The sequence below is a fragment of the Populus nigra genome, chromosome 6 (assembly GCF_951802175.1).
Source record: "Populus nigra chromosome 6, ddPopNigr1.1, whole genome shotgun sequence".
In the NCBI taxonomy this organism is placed as follows: Eukaryota; Viridiplantae; Streptophyta; class Magnoliopsida; order Malpighiales; family Salicaceae; genus Populus; species Populus nigra.
The window spans coordinates 18,812,120-18,827,700 of record NC_084857.1 but is presented as its reverse complement, the minus strand read 5'-3'; the positions used below and the strand labels follow the sequence as shown (position 1 = coordinate 18,827,700).

The 15,581-nt window shown below is 37.4% G+C and overlaps 2 protein-coding genes across 3 annotated transcripts; one reads left to right on the top strand and one right to left on the bottom strand.

Moving 5' to 3' along the window:
- Positions 1–9,963, top strand: LOC133696750 (SAC3 family protein B). Its single transcript, XM_062119024.1, has 16 exons — positions 1–523; positions 689–775; positions 891–1,187; positions 1,922–2,047; positions 2,456–2,665; positions 3,172–3,399; positions 3,493–3,749; positions 4,058–4,158; positions 4,263–4,478; positions 5,185–5,412; positions 5,489–5,580; positions 5,657–5,750; positions 6,649–6,741; positions 6,845–7,620; positions 7,706–7,820; positions 8,024–9,963. Exons 1-16 carry the CDS (start codon positions 423–425, stop codon positions 9,818–9,820), a joined length of 4,818 nt encoding a protein of 1,605 aa, XP_061975008.1. The 5' UTR covers positions 1–422; the 3' UTR covers positions 9,821–9,963.
- A 707-nt stretch (positions 9,964–10,670) lies between these two features.
- On the bottom strand, positions 10,671–15,029 carry LOC133695966 (probable protein phosphatase 2C 35). 2 transcript variants are annotated; one of them, XM_062117957.1, is made up of 5 exons: positions 14,708–15,029; positions 13,320–14,559; positions 11,994–12,125; positions 11,355–11,564; positions 10,671–11,106 (listed from the first exon to the last, which is right to left on the bottom strand). In XM_062117957.1, exons 2-5 carry the CDS (start codon positions 14,238–14,240, stop codon positions 11,095–11,097), a joined length of 1,275 nt encoding a protein of 424 aa, XP_061973941.1. In that variant the 5' UTR covers positions 14,241–14,559; positions 14,708–15,029; the 3' UTR covers positions 10,671–11,094. The 2 variants fall into 2 exon arrangements, with proteins under 2 accessions (XP_061973941.1, XP_061973940.1); XM_062117956.1 differs by having other exon boundaries at positions 13,320–15,029.
- Between the last annotated feature and the right edge of the window lie 552 nt (positions 15,030–15,581).

Genomic DNA, 15,581 nt, shown 5'->3' with positions numbered 1-15,581 from the left:
TGGATGGAAACCCAGAAATACAAGGATCAGTTAAGGTATCTGTGAAGGGTACTGTCCCTGTAGTTCAGGACACGGGGACCTTTTTCATACGTTGTAGCCACTCTGTTTTATTGAGCCATCCCGTCTTGGCATTCATGGGTTTGGGTCCGGCCCATGAAAGAGATTCTCAAACCCACTACCCGGCCCAGAAAGCAAGTTTTTTCTGAAGAAAATAACATTAAGAATGACGCCATTTTAACCCCAATTTAAAATCCGAGAAGCCGAGCACTGAGTACCTCCTCCACTGAATTCAAATAAAAGACGGCCAGTCCACGGCGGAGTATCAGTTTCCAAACCGAGCGGAGTTGCTGTGATCACCGTCATAAATAAAACAGATAGACAGACAGATGCTCTTGGTTAGTTGAAAGAAGGAAGAAAAGATAATGTCTTCAGGGTTTGGAAAGAAAGCAGGACCAACCCCATCTTCATTATCCGAATCTCCTTTTGGTCCTCCTCAGCCGCCTTTTCCCCATTTCCCCCCCAGGTACTATCGTGCCTTTTCTATTATTATTTATTTCAACTCATTAATGCTGATCAATTTCAATTTCACTCAACTTCGTAAAATCTCTGCTCAGCTTAAGGTTCTGTGCCCTACGTGATCCTTTGGTGGTTAGAGACAGTTATGAAATTATTGTTATTTTAATCATAGGGGTTCGGAAGCTGTGCGGTCACCGCCGATAACTTATCAAGACCCTTTTCTTGCTACCACTCCTTACCAATCAACCGGGATCCCCAGGTTATAAAAACTCCACTCTTTTTCCTCATTTTCCCAATATATGTCTAGAGGGAAAAAAAGAAAGAAAGCGTTGCATTTTTTTTCTTCTTATTAGTGGATTTTGTTTTGGTAATAGGAGGCCGGAAGCTGTTGAAAGATCACGGTCGCCTCCATCCCGTCCGACTACAACCCCTTCTTACCCATCCAGTGAGCCCTCGTTCAATCAGTTTCCTCCTTCTAGATGGGTCAATGAGCAGGGATCCTTGTTTAATGATGCTTCTGCAGTCGCATCATTTGTTGCTTCACGTAATTCTGGAACTATTGTAACTGCTAAAGGTGCTAGATTTCAGGACCTGAAGAGGGCCAGATCACCTCCTCCACATTCTATTGATGAAGGCATTGCGAGAAATCCCACTCAAAATTTCATTCCAAGGTAAGATGTTCTTGTTTTTCTTTTATTTTTACATAAGCATTGTCTATGCAAATCCAATTAACGGATTAGTACTTTGGAATTTGCACCAGGTTTTATTTGACAATTTCCCATTATGTCACTTTGGTTTTCCATTTCATTTCATGACTATTCCTAGAACTGGTATTAGTTGTCATAGTGCTTTGCTGAAGTTTACACCCATTGTGCTTATTTGGAAGTTCCACATTCAGAATTGTCTCTAATCTGGGAGCTTGGAGGCATCTCCTTGGTTCTACAGATTTTCACTCCAGTTACTTTTGCATTGGTCAAATGGAAAAGGTGGGTTAGATCATGGGGTAGTGCTCAACTGAATTTCCAACCTTCAGACTCATGACATGGGATGGAACCTTGACTTCTCCATTTTAGAAAGGGAGAGTGGGAGACATTTTCTTGCTACAAATGGCTGTAGTATAAAGGGATGCTTATGTCGTCACTTTTTAATTTTGTCTTTTAATTGAAATCACATTTCATTCTCTGTTTTTTCAGGAAAGATTGTACCTTTTTACTCTTGTCTCCTTTTTCTCACTCTCTATAAAATCCTAGATCTGTTGTTTTGTTTTTGCGATCTTCCTCAGTTATCATTAGTTGTATTTCAATATTTTGTTTAATGGTTTTGGACAGATTCATGTCTTTTTTAAGAAGTATGTTGCAAGCTTATTGGAAGACTTCTGACTTTTCTTCGTTGCTTGATCTGGTAGCCCTTCAGATTTTCATGCTGGCAGTGGGAATCACTCAGTACCACCAAGAACAAGATCACCTCCTTTGGCTTTTGAAAGCAATAAAACAGCTAAGCATGCTAGTCGTCCTTTTGGCGAAGGCCAACAGTAAGTTTGAATTCTTGTGTTGTGTGCACGTGTATGTAGGTGATTGTGTTGGTAGCATGGATGATCACGAGTGCATTATCAAGAAAATCATGAAAAAAATACCAGGCGATGTCAGAAACGAATTTAATCACTCATCTCATAACTCATGCTTTGATGGTGCTTGTTTATCAAAACTATGTTTTTGTTTTTAGGTTTGGATGCATCCTTTATGTCTTTTATGGATGCTCATTAATGGTGAACTATTATAAAGATCATATCTTGGTATTGTTACAGCCAGTTGCTTCATTGACATGCATGGTTGTGCCTTCTTGGTTGGTGCAGGACACATGACAATAGATTTTTATGTACTGTATTGCTGACTTTCCTACAGTTATCTCTCTTAAAGTGATTCTGTTAATTGTTGTACAGGCCTACTTTGCCTCCATCTGCATGGGATGATCAGCCCAAGTTGCCAGGAAATTACCCTGACTTACTGGCTCACCAAGACCCATCAGTGCTATCTTATGCAGGCTCTCACGATTCTATCCATGCCTCAAAGAGAACTAGGTCACCGCCTGTTTCACCAGCTACTGAAGTTCCACATAATAACAATCTTCCTGTTCAAAAGGAATATAAAAGGTGATTCACAAATGTAATAGTTCACATCAGTTTTCCTAGGACCATATATCTGGTAGCAGTATTGAGAGAGCTGCTTGGAGTTGGATTTTTGAGTTAGAATCTTTCTGTTGATTCTTCTATTTGTGAACCTCAAGTATTTAAATGTAAGAAACTTTAGAATGACAAAGCAATATCATGTTTTTTCCTTGACCATTGTTTTCTGCCAGCATTTTCTTATGAGAAACGACAACTTTTAATAACTTTAGGAATTCAAGAGAGTAGTGGGGAAGATAATGATATAATCTTGCTATTCTTTTGTACGTAAAGTAGACACTTTGCTAGACAAACTTTAGATATTCAACAAGTTTATAGATGTTGCAAATGGGAATCTAATGATCTGTGTAGTGATTAAATAGGAAACTGATTTTCACACATGGATGCATCAAGCTTTCTCTTCTTACTGGCTGTTAGTCATATCTTTCCCCTTTCCTCACCTCTATAAGCTGATTATGCGCCTCCTTTGCCAGGACTTCTATGTCTCCTCCTAGGTTAGGTAGTAGGTCAAATGCTATTTTCAGCACCTCAAATTCTCAAATTCCTCAAAGGAATTTTCCGTCTGTAAATGCTACTGTTGATGCCGCTCCCACCAAGACCACCAACTTTGCTATGTCAAAAAGAACAAGATCACCACCTTTCTCGTTAGCTGATAAAGTCTCTCTGGAAAACTCATATTCCACCCAAGATGATGCGGAAAGGTAAAACTCAGTGCATTGGTTTCCATTAATGGTTAAAACTATTTCATCCATCATCAATCTAGCTGAACAATTCTTTTCACATGCACTTTTCAGAGAGATACAAGCAAAGGCAAAGCGGTTAGCTCGATTCAAGGCAGAATTAAGTGATGATTTTGAAAATAGCCGAGATGCTGCTGACCAGAAGATTTCTGCAAGTGGACGTGAGCAGGCTGTTGTTGGAAGGCAAAATTTTTATGATGGTCACTCTATTGAATCAGCAGGGGATTTAAGCAACAGCAATATTTCACCAGAGTTTGATGGGTCCGAAACACCCACCATTATTGTCGGGTTATGTCCGGATATGTGTCCTGGTATCCCTCTTAACTGCTCGACTTAGGAGTAATCTTGTTAATAATATGACATTCAGATGCAACCTCTTATGTCATGAAATTATATTTCTTTGCCGTAATTCAGTCTTCACACGGTTTAGGTTTCTTCATCATTTCCTGGTGAGGAGACACTTCAATTCTGACAATTAAAAAAACTTGTATATATCTCATACTAAATTTTTTCTCTCATTTAATCTCCTGTCATCTGGAACAAGGTATCTGGCTTCTGTTTTATGAGAGCATCTGAAATTTCCGTACTTTTGATGTGGCATAAAATCTTGATTTTCCAGAGTCAGAAAGGGTAGAAAGAGAAAGGAAAGGGGATCTTGACCATTATGAGCGCTTGGATGGAGAGAGAAATCAAACCAACAAATTTCTTGCTGTTAAGAAAGTATGTTCTATCTCAACTTTTAATTTGTCTATTTGCAGCATTTCAGAAGCTACTTTTTGTTGGCTTATTATTTATAGATTAATGATGATAATTGTGTTCCACAGTATAATAGAATGGCAGAGAGGGAAGCAAACTTCATACGTCCCTTGCCAATCCTGCAGAAGACTATTGATTATTTAATCAATTTGCTCGATCAGCCTTACAATGATAACTTTCTTGGCATGTATAACTTCTTATGGGATAGGATGCGAGCAATCCGAATGGACCTCAGGATGCAGCATATTTTTAGCCAAGAGTCTATAACTATGCTGGAGCAAATGGTTTGTCATTGTTCTGTTTTTTTCTCAGTATTGAAATTATTTAGCACTTCATCTTCTGAAAAAACTAAAGCGTCAACCGTGGATGATGCTTAATTCTTCTAACTTGATTTGGTAAATTTTCCCAGTTCCATACTGGAGGATGGAAATTAGCACTTGTAATATTTATATTTTTTTAGCATGGAATTATGATGTGAGTTGCATCCGGCAAATGGCTTTTTCTTTGAATTAATATTAGTTTCTCCACAGTGATCCTACATTTGATGTAAGAGTATCATTCTTATGGGGATTGATCCTTTACGTGATCATGGTCTAGTGACTCTATCCCTCAGATCTCTCTTGCAGCAATGATGAGCTTGTCTCTTTGCATTCTTTTTTCAATCTGTATTATTTCAAGTGCAAGGATATAGATGCAAACACATTCTCTGTCTTGCAACACACACATGCACAGAAGCAATGCATTATTTTTTCAGAAGATGGTTTGGTATATCATTTTCTGGCTGTCAGCACCACCTTAAAGTTGAATGGCATGCATCTACCGTTTCCTCAATTCCACCCTTTAATCTTTGCCATATTAATTCATCTGTGTCTCCGCTTCAATATGTAGTCTGTTTTGTGTATTGGGCAATGTGCATCAGCTGGATGATAATGCCAGCAATGATCTTATTTTTCCCAAGACTAAATGTATTGCTATTGCTGTGGATGTCAGATAAGGCTTCATATAATTGCCATGCATGAGTTATGCAAATACAAAACAGGAGAGGGGTCAATTGAGGGATTTGATGCGCACCTTAACATTGAACAGATGAACAAAACTTCAGTTGAACTGTTTCAAATGTATGATGACCACCGGAGGAAAGGGATTAATGTGCCAACAGAAAAAGAATTTCGTGGTTATTATGCACTTCTCAAACTAGATAAGCATCCTGGATATAAAGTAAGTCATCTGATGTGGTGACTTGGTTTTACAGATTTATATAGACTTCTCTGTGAAAATAAGCAATTTCTGCTAGGTTGAACCTGCAGAACTCTCACTGGATCTTGCGAAGATGACACCAGAGATAAGGCAAACCCCAGAAGTGCTTTTTGCTCGTAATGTAGCAAGGTAGTTAGTTCCCCTTGATTTAGTTTTTAGGTTAAAGAATTATACTTCTGATAAGTGGATCAGTTTGCTTCTCCAGGGCTTGTAGAACAGGTAACTTTATTGCCTTTTTTCGGCTTGCAAGGAAAGCAAGTTACCTTCAAGCATGCTTAATGCACGCTCACTTTGCAAAGGTACAAGTCATTGTTGCTTTTTTCTTTGTCCTTTTGTTTTTGCATAAGAGTAGAGATTTACATTGGCTTTCTTGACTGCATAATGCAAATCTGTTTATAAGCCACAAGGTATTCAGTTTTTAACATAACACACACATCAATCTTTCCTGTTCTGTTGTGCTGTAGAGTTAACTACTCGTATATTTGGATGCAAGTGCTGGCTTTGTCAATGTACTTAAACATGTGTACATATTTTAAAATCTTTTCTTTTCAAATAAATTGTTGCTAATTCATGAGACTTATGTTCAATGTGCTCATTTTCCTTATTGCCAAATGTCACTTGTCTGTACTCTTTATTTGTTCTCATTATTTGTTTTCTTCTTGCAAAAGGGAGAAAAAAAACCCAGATTTCCTAGGAAGAAAATATGTTGAGATAGTAGTTTACGATAGTGTTTGGGATTGTAGTAGCAATTGCTGTTCAAAGTGTTTTTTGCTTGAAAATACATCAAAATAATTTTTTTTCATTTTTTAAAATTCATTTTTGATATTAGCACATCAAAATGATCCAAAATCATAAATAATAATAATAATAATAATAATAATAATAATAATAATAATTAAATAATTTGAAGCAAAACAAAAATTAATTTTTTTTCAAAAGTGCTTTTTGAATGCAAAAAAACACACTTTATCTAAGTCTAACTGCTATAATCGATTGATTACCTATAACCTTCATGAGATGACTCTCTAGAGGATAACACTTGCATAGGGTCGGTCATTTAAGTGTCGTTCGGGTGTTAATAAAAGCATTCACCTCTATACTGCTTGAATTTCAGATTCATTTGCATGAGCATGCTTGCACGTAACACGGATGTGTTTTTTCATAATGTTGTCTCATGTGTTATGTTTTTTTGGTCAGTTACGAACCCAGGCACTTGCTTCTTTGCATTCTGGTCTACAAAATAACCAAGGTCTCCCTGTTGGCCTTATTGCCAAGTGGCTTGCAATGGAGGTATCTTTTTTCCTTCACTTGATGAGAGTTACTTTCTTTTGTTTATTCTTTGCACATGAAGATCCTATCTGTCTTACATTTGTACTTGGATGATTGGAATCAGGAAGTAGAAAAACTACTGGAGTATCATGGCTTTGCCATAAGGGAATTTGAAGAACCATATATGGTGAAGGATGGCCTGTTTCTCAATGCTGACAAGGATTACCCTATCAAGTGCTCAAACCTTGTTCATATGAAAAAATCAAAAAGGATTGTTGATGATGTTTCACCACCTTCTCAGAGGGTACCATTGCCTGCTGAAGCAGCTAAAGAGATACAGCCTCTTATGCTCTACAAGCATGAAGCAAAGGCTGTTCCTTCTGCTTTTGTGGATGCAAAGAGTTTTGCCAGTGAAATTGATGAAGAAATTCCTGACTTTGAAGTTGTTGCATCCCCAAGTAATGTAGCACAGGTGGAGCCAATGATCAAAGAGCCTATAGTTAACCAAACGAGTCAAGATGATCATCAGGTAGCTAGTGCCTATATCTTTCCATGGGGTGAATCCTGGGCTCATAGCTCCCCTGAAGCTTTGCCAGCTTATTTTGGAGCTGTGGAGAAGCCAAACCACGATACTCTTTTCAGAGTCTCTCCTAAGAGAAAGATGCCTTCTAGCATGGAAGAAATGTCGTTACCAATTATGTCAAGAACAGGTTTGCTAGAGAGATCCCCGAGTGATAAATATGGTTATAACCGGGAGAACTCAACTTCCCAGATTGTGGCTATTAATGAATCAAGAGATGAAGAACCTTTTGATATAAATCAAGCAAGTGAAAATGATGAGGTTATGGAAAGTAATGAAGATGAAGAAATTGCTCAGGCAAAACTCAAGTTGATTATAAGGTCGGTCACATGTCCAGCTGTTTAGCTGTAATTTTGGGGGTTTGTCTACTGCATTCTTACTGTTGCTGCATTTGTCTCCAACCAGGTTATGGAGGCGGCGATCTTTAAAGCGAAGGGAGTTGCATGAGCAAAGGCAAATGGCAGCAAATGCCGCACTAAGTTCGTTGTCATTGGGACCACCAATTCGACAGGCCAGAGATGTGAGTTTTTCATTTCATATATTTCGTTTTTATATACCACTTCCTTTTTATGCATCTCAAATTGAATTTCTTTATGGCGATTTATTCAACAATATAGTTAGAAAACTTTCCTTCTATTATCCTGTTTAATGGTCTATTTTACCTTCAAGCAATCTCTTTTGGGTGATTTCTATTTTTTTGACTCTCCTTTTCTTCCAATATAGCAATCTATCACTGCTACCGTATTTGACATCAATCATGTCATGAAAGAGAGGTACGAAAAACATGAACAATCATGGTCAAGGCTGAATGTTTCAGATGAGATCGCAGATGCTCTTTTCAGAAGAAACCCAGATGCCAAATGTCTCTGCTGGAAAATTATTTTATGTTCTCAGATCAACAACCAAGGAGACAGACTTGGGCAGAGAAGCCAGGTTATGCAAGGGGCAGCTGACTCATGGGTGTTTTCAAAGCTCATGCCTTCTGTAAAAGATAATGATGATGGTGATCTGCTTATTTCATCTCCTGGCCTGGCAATATGGAGAAAATGGCTTCCAAGTCAATCTGGTAATCACGTAAACTGCTGCTTGTCAGTTGTTAAGGATTTTAAATTTGACTATTTGAATGAGAAAGTAGATGGAGCAAGTGCGGTTATCTTCCTTGTATCTGAAAGCATCCCATGGAATATTCAAAAAATCCAACTTCGTAAACTTCTAGCATACATCCCTTCCGGTTCCAAATTGCCCCTTCTTGTCTTAAGTGGTTCAAATTATGAAGAGGATTTGGATCTTTCTTCTATTATAGTCAATGAACTGGGCCTTCTGGACATTGACAAATCACAGATTAGTAGTTTTTCAATTGTTTTCCTTATTGAAGACAAACAAGTGGAAATGTGGGATGGATTTTTCAGTGACATGCGATTAAGGGAAGGACTACGGTGGTTGGCAAGTGAATCACCACGACAACCTGATGTTCACTGTGTAAAAACACGGGATTTGGTTCTAACCCATTTAAATCCTTTGTTGGATGTCCTTGAAAACATGAGGGATAATGAGGTAAGTCCAAACCATTGTATCTCAGCCTTCAATGAAGCCTTGGATTGGTCTCTGGGAGAAATTGCTGCTGCTGCCAAATCAAATCCTACCAATTGGCCTTGTCCTGAGATTGCCTTGCTGGAGAATTGCTGCGATGAGCTAATGTTGATGAACTGGTACTTGCCAAGCATAGGTTGGAGCTTGGCAGAAAGAATTGAACCCTTTTTAAGTGCAATAAGGGACTGTAAACTTCCTAATTTTCCTGATACCATACCCTGGTTGAATAAAGGTGCAAATACGTTCAATGAGATTGAAGACCTGAGATCTCAACTTGAGAATTGCTTTGTGACATACCTGACTGAATTAAGTGGGATGATGGGTATTCTTTTAGCTGCAAAAGAGGCATATGTAATGCTACAAAGAAATGCTCGACTTGAGCTCCATGACTCAAGCTACTATATAGTTCCCAAGTGGATTATGATATTTAGACGGATTTTTAATTGGCGATTAACGAGTTTATCCAGTGGAGCTTTCTTGTCAGCCTTCATTTTAAGATGTCAAGATGTTGATACAGCTTCAAGAATTCCCTATGAGCTGCAGCTTGAGGGAGGGGGATCCTCACGTTATCTAATTGAACCTACCCTTGATGAAGTAATTGATGCTGGCTGCAGCCTCTTTATGTCAGGAAGGTATCAAGGACACGCAGAAACTTTTCAGCCTCTACCAAGGACAATTTCAAATGGTGATGTTTGCAAGGACGCTAACACGAGTGACTTGGTGGATAACCAAAGAACTTCAGCACAAAATGACTATTTGTTGGGGACAGAGAACATTGATCCTGTAAGTAATCAATTAAACACTACTGGTAGTACTGAGGTTGTGTTTTCCAGGAAAGTAACCGAAGAAGCTGACAAATTAAGCAAGTTGTTGGAGCAGTGTAACGTAGTGCAAAACTCAATAGGTGAGAAGCTTTCCTTTTATTTCTGATATTAGGCAACGAATTTGGTTTCCCTGAACATGCCCTTGATTTTAAAAGGAGGGGAGGGTCTTGTATCCCTAGTTCTGTACTGTACTTGCGAATTGCCATGTATTTGTGAAAGATAGTAGTGAAGAACTCTGTTTAACTGCTCGATTGCACTTGTGACGATGTGTTGTTTTCCCATTGACAGGAAAAAAGAAGGGTTTTGCAATATTTGAACTTGCTCTAAATACAAGACTAACATTTTGTAACTTAAGCAAGAGTTCTGTTTTGCCATTTTGTATTTGGACTTTATTTCTTTTCGGCTCATTCTTTCCTCACCAATGTCAGTTTTAAATCTGAAAACCTCGTCCACTCACTGCCACTGTTGTTCCTGGATTGCCAGGGACCATCAGATGGCAAAAGTTACCTTTCATTTTCTTTTTCCTACATTATTGTGATTTGTGAGCTCAACCGATAAAGTGGGCATGCACAATTAAGAACAAGTTGCCATCAAGTGATTTGTTGCCACTCACTACCTCGAGCTCCAGCAATGGCATGCCAACATCAATCCATTCTTTCTCCAAAAGGTGAGGGAGTGTGGACCACTATGGGCTTCAAACCCTTGTCACTTACTGAAGAAACAATAACACAAGCACGAGGTCAAACCCTACGAAAACAACCCCTTACCTCGGAACATTAATGGATCAGACAGCTAATCCAATGTAATTGCAGGAACTTCGACATAGTGACAACATTAAATCATTCAAATAATTCAACGATGTCTGTTGAGAACAAGATTTCACTGGATCTGTTTATTGTATGTCAGCATGAACCATACGAATCAAACACAGTTGATGCAATAACGATAAAGACATCTTGGAGTAAATGCATTATACAATTTACTTCATTATCTTTACAAGTCTACTGTTCACATAGATATCAGGAAGGTGTGGGATTACAATTGCCATCCAGAAATCAAAATTGCAGGAGGTTGAGGCGTTGAGTTTACAACTGACATCCAGAAATCAAGCCAGAAACCTAATGAAATTTTTTCTTTCTTGAGACGAGTCATTATGGAATTCATGATTATCAGTTCTGAACATCCCGGAATCTTGGATTTCCAACTCCCTTTAAGCTTGGATTACCAAGGGCAAAGCTACAACAAAGTGGAGAGCATTTTTTACCTCGCAAAGTCGTGTGTAATTAGTAACAGTGTTTTAGTAAAATTAGCAATAGCTTGCAGCCTGGAGATCCTTGAGCATGCAGAAAAAGTTGCCTTCAATTTTGGCAGAAGGCGCCACTAACCCCCATCCTACACAAGCCAAAAGAAAGATCATTGAGACTTCAAGGGAATAGATTCTTTAAAACCAAATTTGAGGCAAATGAGGAAACATGCACTGCATCGAATGTATGAAACAAGTAAAACTACATAAAAATGAAAATGAATGTGAAGCAGCTTTTTGGAAGCAATTTGATTGGATTATTATAGTAAACAAAGAAATATCACCAAGTCAATAATATAGATACGACTCAATTGCATAAGACAATCAGGAGACCCACCAATTCCCAGGGCTGAGATGGAGATGGAGATGGAACAACAATAGCTGGGCTTCGATTCATGGAAAGTTGCAGATCTGTAAATTCACTTCTTATTGATCGGTATAGTTCTGATCCAGAGGCAGCAGAGCTGTCAGAAGATCCTCTTCCTGTCCTTGAACTTGTGGGATTCCTATTAGCTCCAGTGGTTCCATCTGTGTCACCAGCACCTGACTGTATCGAAAAGAATAGAGATCAGGAAATCATCAGCCAGTGACAGGTGCCTCAGAAAAATAATTCAACAACTGCAACTTTGAGATCTATGAGTGGCCCAGATATAGCATTACCAAGATTCCAAGGCTTATGTGTTTAAATTTACCAAAAGACAAGCAAAGCACCACTTATTAAATCTTAACCCAAACACATCAACAGTACACCCCAAACACAACCAGTTGCATTTTCAGGTGGTACAGAGCTTATTCTTCAAAACTGAATGTTTCCAATATAAAGACAATCTCTCGAGTACAAAATATCAACACCAACACTAATAGAGATTAATATAAAATGAAAACATGAGATTCGACCTAGAGCACTGGAAAAAGATGTATATATTGAAAACTGCAAAGCCAGAAGATGATTATTTTTTTTTCTAATCACACTCACATTAGATAAGCCCTTGATGTGAACAATAATGATCGTAATATCATCTGTCCTGTTTTCATGTTCCAACCATATTTTGTATGACTCCCCAGCAATGGCTGCACAAGCATCTCGGGAATCTGTGTATCTTGCCACCTATCAATAGAAAGACTGTAAAATTACTAAGGACAGGAACAACAGAAATGAGAGGAAGGAACAACAGAGGTAAAAATGTCTACAAACAACTGGACTAGAATTCCCTCATGGAAGAAAGTGATGATCTTCAAAACTCCGATGGGATCCCATATACTCCCCCTCTTTTTTCAATGGTATGAATTGATTTTTGACATGATTTCAGCGGAAATCAAATTGATGCTAAAATATTATAGTGAATCAACATGCAGGCATATGCTACCCCCAGTGGCATGCTATTGTTTTGCTTTCACAACGAAGAACATTACATTAAGTCCAGTAACTTGCAATAGAATTTTATATAACAATTAATTAAATTTTGGTTGCTTGTTTTAAAAATTCTCAAACTTAGCAATAGCTATGTTTTTACCTTATCAAGAAATCATTTCTTCGTTGCTGAATTTAATTTCAATGAAAGAAAAAAATAAAAACGATTACAGCTCATTTTTAAGAAGATTACACATTTTAGTAGAACATGCAGTTAACATCCACATGCTTCTTTATCATTTCAAGATGTTATTAAGTAAATACAGTAATTGTCAGCTCCGATCAAGTGTCTGACCATGTCTCAATATAACTGCTCTGCAATTTCTAGTGGAAAAGAACATTCTAGTACATTAAATTTACCCACAAGCAACTTAGAAATGTTACTAATAATTCATCTATAGCAACACATGATGGCATGGTTTGATGAACTAGGCCAATCGACCCATATTTGGCACTGCAGTGAGGGGCAATGCCAAACACATGTCTATCAACAGTTCTGAGAAAAAACTTGTGAAGAAAAGCTATTTTCATGACTGTATTTCAATGAATTTTGATGAAAATAAAAAAAAAGAAGGCAGATTCGTTTAGTCTATTTTGATTAATTTCTTTGATACGAAGGCACTCTTTCCTAAATCAAATCAGAAAGTCTGGCTGCAAATCAAACTTGATAGTTAATACTGACATAAATATATGTACAACTTCATTTACATTCCACTTCTTCTTTCCATGCAATTATGAACTTTCATGAAAAAAAACCTATCGTTATTACCAGACAACCTAAAGCAGCTAGCAATCAGAGGCCTAACTATATAAAGGCAATCAAAAAGTAACCACTAAATCATAAATGCAACACATGGAAAAGAGAAATACAAAGGGGTCATAATGCCATACCATATCTACAACAGTCTGGCTGGAGAGGAACTCGAAAACTCCATCACTTGCAACAACAAAAAACAAATGATTAGGAGTAAGGCGAACCATAGACACCTCTGGAACAGAAATAACACCAATTTTCTCAGCTGTACTATCCCCTACACTCCTTGTAAATGCTGTTCCTGGATACATCCCGTTTTGCACCCACAATCTTGGAGGATCACCCCCTTGACTTTCCTCATCACCCCACGCCTGTATATCTGGATCCTTAAGTCCTTCCACTTGATCAACACTCAGTACCCTAGCACCACAAAGCTTAACTCTTTCATATTCGTCTTTCCTAAACGGTGTTTGATCACTAGACAAATTCTCTGCTACAATCCTATTCCCATTCTTAACAGCAAGCACTGCTCTCGAATCACCCACATTAGCAACATAAATTGCATCTCCAATAACAAGAACTGTTATTGCTGTTGTACCACTCATTGAATCATCAATCTCACTACTATGTAACTCATAGTTTGTCATTAAGAATGCTGAATTATAAGCTTTAACAGGGTCATCCAACAACGTGGGATCATTTGCTAATATCTCAGCTAACCTATCCTTAACAAACCTGGAACATTCAGTACCAAAATGACCATGCCCATCAAACACACCAAAGAAATGTACATTTGGGTTACCTTGAATTTGGGTTCTAATGCAAAAACTATCCTGGTTTTCCTTATCTGGCGAGTTAGGATAGTAACCTCTCTGTGTTAAGACAGAGTACTGCAATTCATAGTTTTGTGAAGGGACAGGAACAATCTCTAGTGATCTTTGTGTAAGTATATGCTTGTTGGTAGCATTCCTACATGAACCCATTTCACCGTATCCCCCTGAATCACTATCTGTTGACGATGGGTACCTGCTACAACACTTGCCATTAACACAACCCATTTTTCATACGAGCAAACAAAGAGCTAAAAAGAGCAAATTTTGAACCGCACGCTTAATATTTGCAAGAGGTCCAAAGAGAAAAAATTAATACGGGCCTACAAATTGCATCCCCGCAAATTATGGTGGAAATATTGAAATGGGTATCTTATGGATTCAACAATGAAGCAGTGGAACGAGTAATTTTGTGGGAAAGCCATGTTCTGGACGAAGGAAATTGAGAAACAAACCCTAAATGGCAAAAGCAAACGAAATGTCTCCAAAACCTCTCGGTGTTTAAAGAGGAAATTAGGCTCTCAAAATGACGATTAATGATTCCAATCTGCGTTATACCCAAGAAAACGTTTTACAAAAGAATTAGAATAAACCTCCAAAGAAAGGAATTTTTAGTTGAAAGAAGAAGCAAAAGAAATACTAAAGCAGCCTAAGCCCTAAGCAGAAGCAAAAGTTGAAAACCTTTTCTAGTCTACCTATGATCATCCGGTGACGGTGGGGGGTTTAAGAGAAGGAGAAATGTAGCTGTTTCGGGGCACGAGATCGCTACTCAAGAAGATGATAGAACCAAGGCATAGTAATGTTAAAGACAGTAGAAAATATAAAGGAAAATACTTGAAATAGAGAGAGAGAAGAAAGAGGACAACGAAAACGAAGGGTTTGATGATGACGCAACTGAGAGAGAGAGGGAGAGAGGTTGTGTGCATGGATGGGTTTTCTTTTCTTCTATGCACAGACAAAAGTTCATCTTCCAAGAAAACAACTCTCTACACAGACAGTAAAGAGAGAAAAACAAAGGCCACTTCTTTTTAGAGCATAAAAAAAAATTGAAGCCCTAATCGATGTTTTGGATTATCGAGATTGAGACATTATTTGTTTTTGCTGTAGTTTTTAAAAGTATATTTAATTTAAAAAAATATTAAATTAAAAATTTTAATAATTTTTTTATGATTTTAATATACTAATATTAAAAATAAAAAAATTATTTAAAATCTTTTTAAATAAAATATATATTTTTATAAGTACCATCTATCGCTAAACACACATTTTCATTTATTTTTGTGTTTGGAATTGCATTTAGATCCGTTTTAAAAGTATATTTGACTTGAAAAAAATATTAAATTATTATTTTTTTATGATTTTGATGTGCTGTTGTCAAAATAAAAAAAATCTGATTTTCTTTATAATTTTTAAGCGAAAAACTTTTAAAAAATAACTTACATCACAATACCAAACATATATTATTTGATTGATAATGTGGTGTGAGGTTATTTTAAAAAATACTTTTCAATTTAAAATACATTACAATTATATTTTTTAAAACTTTTTTTAGAAAAATTATACTCCATT

Bases quoted from the DNA above. Each gene is read 5' to 3' on its own strand.
- LOC133695966 (XM_062117956.1), bottom strand. From the start codon at position 14,240: ATGGGTTGTGTTAATGGCAAGTGTTGTAGCAGGTACCCATCGTCAACA. The intron at 12,126-13,319 runs GTATGGCATTAT...TTCTATTGATAG, and splicing joins GCCAGACTGTTGTAGATATG to GTGGCAAGATACACAGATTC. The intron at 11,565-11,993 runs GTGAGTGTGATT...TTTTCGATACAG, and splicing joins ACATCAAGGGCTTATCTAAT to TCAGGTGCTGGTGACACAGA.
- LOC133696750 (XM_062119024.1), top strand. From the start codon at position 423: ATGTCTTCAGGGTTTGGAAAGAAAGCAGGACCAACCCCATCTTCATTA. The intron at 2,666-3,171 runs GTGATTCACAAA...CTCCTTTGCCAG, and splicing joins GTTCAAAAGGAATATAAAAG to GACTTCTATGTCTCCTCCTA. The intron at 3,750-4,057 runs GTATCCCTCTTA...TTGATTTTCCAG, and splicing joins ATGTCCGGATATGTGTCCTG to AGTCAGAAAGGGTAGAAAGA.